The 5,931-nt window shown below is 37.8% G+C and overlaps 1 protein-coding gene across 4 annotated transcripts; it reads left to right on the top strand.

The window, feature by feature from the left end:
- Positions 1 to 249: 249 nt before the first annotated feature.
- PHOSPHO2 (phosphatase, orphan 2) lies at positions 250 to 5,647 on the top strand. Of its 4 annotated transcripts, none has more exons than XM_052654084.1 (4): positions 250 to 320; positions 951 to 981; positions 1,992 to 2,163; positions 4,896 to 5,647. In XM_052654084.1, exon 4 carries the CDS (start codon positions 4,922 to 4,924, stop codon positions 5,645 to 5,647), a length of 726 nt encoding a protein of 241 aa, XP_052510044.1. In that variant the 5' UTR covers positions 250 to 320; positions 951 to 981; positions 1,992 to 2,163; positions 4,896 to 4,921. The 4 variants fall into 4 exon arrangements, with proteins under 4 accessions (XP_052510044.1, XP_052510036.1, XP_052510052.1 ...); XM_052654076.1 differs by having other exon boundaries at positions 259 to 440; XM_052654092.1 differs by having other exon boundaries at positions 264 to 360.
- The last annotated feature ends 284 nt before the right edge of the window (positions 5,648 to 5,931 follow it).

The raw sequence follows: 5,931 nt of genomic DNA, 5'->3' as shown, positions 1-5,931 counted from the left end.
CCCTAAGGTGCCCGCGGCGTGCTCAAGCTTGGAAAGGCGATTTGAAGCGAAAGCTCCGCGGCCTCCAGGCGGCAGTTTTCGCCAAACCACGCAGTTGCTTAGCAACGCCACAGGAAGTGACGGTAATCGTCTCCGAGGAACGAAGAACGCGCCGCTGTAGGCTCCAGATGGGGCTGGAGAAGGGAGATTGCGCCTGCGCGGAAAGTCGAGGCCGGGTGTGCGAGTCGAGGGCCCTCTTTTTCCGGCACCCGGACGAGGCTGGAGGACAGAGTACGCGGGAGCGGCGCCGAGTCTAGCATGGCTGCGGACCCCTGGCCTGGGTCAGTGAGGAGTCCTGGGGACCCGGCCGCGCTCGGCCAGGTGCTCCCCTCGTCATCCTACCCCGCGGGAAACGACACCAAACTAGGTTCCAGCCCCTATTTTCGGGATGTACCGGGCAGGTGTGTGGGAGAACGAGGCCTGGGCTTGGCGTGTGTGGCCCCCGGACCTTCTCGCGGGAGTAAGAAGGGCAAAGCCCGGCTCCCTTAACTGTGGATACTCAAGAATTAATTGACAGAAAATCTATTTTTAAATACTTTGGTTTCTAAGGCATGGTCCGGGCTAGATGGGGCGTAATTGCTTTTGTTTTTTTATCAGAATGTTAAAACTTGGATTGAAATATTCATGTTAGGACCTTTAAGAAATCTGTAATCGCTCGGTAAATGCCGTATACTAAATTGAATGTATTTGGAGGACCAGTCAGACCTCTAAGGACACAAAAACCTGTTAAGAGTGGATACAGACTTGATTTCAAAAGATCTTTCCTAACAAATCGAGGTACAAATGATTACAAGCTAGTTGGGTAGGACACTTACACATTAGGCATCAAATTGGAGTTGCTCAATTTGGTAAGGGAGGTAGGATTTTTAGTCACTAAAGTTCTAACACATAGTTGTACTATTTTTATTCAGGTTTTCTATCAGATGATCCATCGTAATGCTGGTAAGTGTGAAAGGATTAATAAAAATACTTGTTGACAGAAATACAGTTTTGCACATATAACATTGGTGGGTTTTTGGAAGCATAGTTTTTAAAAAGTCAGAAACTGGCAAGAGAGAGGTTTTACTCGGCCTGCCACAGTTTTGTAGAAGATGCAGCCCTCTAGATAGGTGATAAATTAACAGCAGTAGCCAGAATAGCAGTAATTTTGCCTCAGTTGCCATAGGATGCATGCCTTTCAAAACGGTTTGCTGTACATAACATTTTTGAGACAACAGTCCGGAGCAAAGGGCAGTGAGTACCTTGCTTACAAGGTATGCAGAACCACTAGAGACCCAAGGAGATTACTCTCAACAAAAATTCTGTGGAATTTTAACTAAATTGGTTACAAAAAGTATTGAATCTTACAAGATTTGGTGTCAGTAATTTGCCAGTTTGACATAATGTTCAGTTATGATTTGACTTAACAGCACTTGGTTCTAACTGGTCCATGGATCTTTACAGCCAAGTGTATCTAAAATTACACCTCCACTCCTTTTTTTCCCCTTTTGTTGTGAAATTAAGAAGGTAGCATATGCACTTTGAAACAGAGCTTAAATTATTCTGGGGGGTGGGGGAGCACCTTTATTACAAAATAAGTATAGAAACTGCATTTGAGGCTACCACTGTACATAGATATTTCTTTTTTAAAAACAAAAATGAGGTTATACTGTAAACACTCTTTTGTGACTTGTTTGTTTAATTTGAACGTTTTAACCTTTCACTGCTGAAATAAATGTTCTGTTATGTGACTGTCATGTGCATATCTTATTTAAGCAGTTTCTTATTCTTGTATGTAGCTTCTAGTTTTCCTTATTGGAACTTATATTCACATAACACTCCCTGTTTTGTATTTAAACTTTTTGTTTAAACAAAATTTTATTTCTCCCATTGCCAGTAGGTACTTTTCTGATGTAAAAGAAAGCATATTAGAAAACATAAATTTGAAAAGGCCTTAAATACCTTTATTTTAGAATTTAAGAAGTCTCCATTCCCTTGCTCCAAACCAGAAGACTCTTTTCCCCTGCATATAGCATAGGAGTAATGTTGGTTAGAAACTGGCCGGTGTTTAAAGCTGAAGATAGTCATGACTATTTAACTGAAGCTGTATGCTGAAGGAAGATTGTCTTGGAAATACTATATTGGGTAAGTTTTTTTTTTTTTTGAAGGTTTGTGTTGAGTGGTGGGGAAAAAAACTAATAGAAAAAGATCTGAAATTAGGAAAAGTACAGTTGATAAAAATTAATACTTAGCAGTGAAACTGAGTTAACACAGTTGGAACTTTGTTAACTTCAGATTTATGATACATCTTACTTGGAGGTTAATATTGCAGGGATTTTAGTAACTTGTGGCTGATTAAGTCTAGGCTTGAAACACTTTTCAACCCAGTTACATTTGCAAAAATTTTTTAAATTATGTATAAATTCAGAATGCCTAAAAAGCATTTTAATTTAAAATGTGCTTAGGTGCAGTCCTAATGGGATTGTCAACTGTGCTTTATTGTTATTTATTATATTGTTTCTAGGGAAAGTGAATTCTGCACTTAAATCTTTGAAAGCTAGAGACCCCTGGATAGACATTTAGAGATTGAAGGATCCAGACTATCAGAATATTTTATGCCATCTAAATGCATACAACAGGAGATACAACCTCTAGGTTAGTTATTCTCCAGATATTCTAAATTGAGAGACCAAAAATGCTTACTTGTATATGAGTCATAAGCTCTAGTCTCAGTTTCTACTAATGGATATGTATCATTATAAACCAGAGAATACATATAGATGTGATCATGTGTGGCTCAGATGGTAAAGAATGTGCCTACAGTGTGGGAGACCAGGGTTTGATCCCTGAGTTGCGAAGATCCCCTGGAGAAGGAAATGGCAAACCACTCCAGTATCTTGCCTGGAAAATCCCTTGGACTGAGGAGCCTGGCAGGCTACAGCCCATGGGGTTGCAAAGAGTTGGACACAACTGAGCAACTTCACTTCACTCACATATAGATAAATATCATGTTTTCTATTTTTAATTGATCTCTTCTTTTTTCATTTTGAAACTTCTTACTAAAACCTCATAAAGGTTGTAAAGTAGATCACAGATACAATATCATGGTTAGTGTGTACATTGAAATTAATCAGTGTTTTTATATTTAACATCTTTTCGTCAATTGGCTTACTTACTATTTTATTTTTAAACGGATGAATAGTCTTTATTCTATTTCTTAGGCACTAGAATGTATTACTAAAGCGTGAACTTTGGAATCAGGCAGACTTGAATCCAAATTCTAGCTCTGCCATTTAACTAATACCTAACCAACTTAATACTTGAGCTCCTGTTTACCTATCTTTAAGCTCAGTTGCGTCTGACTCTTTGTGACCCCATAGACTATAGCCCACCAGGCTCTTCTGTCCATGGGGATTCTCGAGGCAAGAATACTGGAGTGGGTTGCCATGCCCTCCTCCAAGGGTTCTTCCCAACCCAGGAATTGAACCCAGGTCTCCCACATTGCAGGCTGATTCTTTACTGTCTTTGAGCTACCGGGGAAACCCTTACATATCTTTAAGATGAAGATAATAATAATTCCTACTAAATGAGCTGCTGACAGTTAAATGAGGTGGTGAGATTGTGAGGTTTTTAGTCCAATGTCTTAGTCCAGATATCTCAAAAAATACAACTTACTCTTAAAAAACAATTTTTTTGTTGTTGTTGTTTACAGACATTAATTGCAGCTTTTCCTGGGAATTCTGTATAATTACCTTTTTTACATGATGATATTCATTCACACCATCTATGACCAGTTTATTCTTTCCTTTTCTCTTGAAATTTATAGCTAATGACCTTTATTATCTTTTAATGAAAACAGAGACTTGAGTAATTGTCAAATCAAAAGCAATGTGATTGCTCATGTATATCCAGATTATTTGGCACTCCAGAGTTAAACTATCTAGAGGAAATATAAATAAATGTGGTTTTGTTAACATGTGTTATTTCTAGTCTGGGAGAATTTAATCCGCTTCCAGTTCAAGTAATTTGAGAATTTCAGGTACAGCATCAAGCAACCATTTGATTAACATTGACAATGATTTCAAGCTAAAAACCTTTTTAGAAAAGTTATTTAAGGTTTACAAGATTTCACATTATGTTAAATGTGGTCAGAATTTTGGTTAGTTCACAGAGAATCTGTATTGTACATGACCTATTATTTAGTATGAAGATTATTGTAAATATTTTAAACTAATAAGTTTGTGATCAGTAATTTAAAGACAATAAGAATGATTGACCTGCATTTTTCCTGTCTTATTTTACAACTTTTCTGAATTAAAGTTTAAGGGAACAATTGTTTAATTTCTTCTCTCATTGAATTGCTCTGTAGTTTAATTCTGAGTGCTCGAAGAAGCACTTCCTCAGGAACACAATAATATCATGAGTATCCTTTTTAGATATTCTGTTTTCCATTCATTTAACATACTCAGATATAAACTTTATTTCTTAGGAAAAAGTGCTTAAATAGTGGGTCTTCTAGTGCTTGGTCATTTTAACTTGTTTATATTCGTCCTTTGTTTTTTAGCAGATTAAGAGTTGTTAAATAGATAACTATAGCTAGGTTGGGCTTCCCTGGTGGCTCAGATGGTAAAGAATCTGCCTGCAATGTGAGAGACCCAGGTTCCATCCCAGGGCGGGAATCCCCTGGAGGAGGGAATGGCTACCCACTCCAGGGTTCTTGCCTGGAGAATTCCATGGACAGAAGAGCCTGGGGGGCTACAGTCCATGAAGTTGCAAAGAGTCAGACATGACTGAGTGACTAATACTTTCACACTTCACCTCATAGCTAGATACATAAAACAACATATGTTTAGGAAATAATATTTCTTCTTTTCCAGGGTAACCCAAATCTGTTTCTGGAACCATGAAAATTTTGTTGGTTTTTGACTTTGACAATACAATCATAGATGATAATAGTGACACCTGGATTGTACAATGTGCTCCAGAGAAAAAGCTTCCTATTGAACTGCAAGATTCTTACAAAAAGGGATTTTGGACAGAATTCATGGGCAGAGTCTTTAAGTATTTGGGAGATGAAGGTGTAAGAGAAGATGAAATGAAGAGGGCAATGATATCAATGCCTTTCACTCCAGGGATGGTGGAACTTTTAAACTTCATAAAAAAGAACAAGAATAAATTTGACTGCATTATTATTTCAGATTCAAATTCAGTCTTCATAGATTGGGTTTTAGAAGCTACCAATTTTCATGATGTGTTTGATAAAGTGTTTACAAATCCAGCAGCATTTGATAGCAATGGTCATCTCACTGTGGAAAAACATCACACTCATTCTTGTACTCGGTGCCCCCAAAATCTTTGCAAAAATGTAGCTTTGGTAGAATTTGTAGGTGAGCAGTTACAACAAGGAGTGAATTATACACGAATTGTTTATATAGGTGATGGAGGAAACGATGTCTGTCCGGTAACTTTTTTAAAGAAGAACGATATTGCTATGCCACGGAAGGGATATGCTTTACAGAAAACTCTCTATAGGATGTGTCAAAATCTTGAGCCGATGGAATTTTCTGTTGTATCTTGGTCCTCAGGTGTTGAAATAATTTCTTATTTACAATTTCTAATAAAAGAATAATATGCCAGCAATTGAAATGTGTATCGGTTAAGATTAGATACAGCAGCATAAAACTCCAAATAAGGCTTTAAAAAAGAAAAAGTTTTTGCTCTCACTTAAAAGAATTTCAGAATTTAGTATCTCAAGGTCTGTTTGTTCCACCAACCTCAGCACTTGGCTTCCAACTCATGATCCAAGATTGTTGTTCAGACTCCATCTGTCACATCTACATTCTGGCCAGCAAGGAGGGTAGTGAGAGAGAAGGTTGCAACCTCATTTAAATTTCATTGGCCAAAACTTACAAT

This window comes from Budorcas taxicolor, chromosome 2 (assembly GCF_023091745.1).
Source record: "Budorcas taxicolor isolate Tak-1 chromosome 2, Takin1.1, whole genome shotgun sequence".
Classification (NCBI taxonomy): domain Eukaryota; kingdom Metazoa; phylum Chordata; class Mammalia; order Artiodactyla; family Bovidae; genus Budorcas; species Budorcas taxicolor.
Note: the sequence above shows the minus strand (reverse complement) of the source record. Positions and strands in the feature narration are given on the sequence as shown.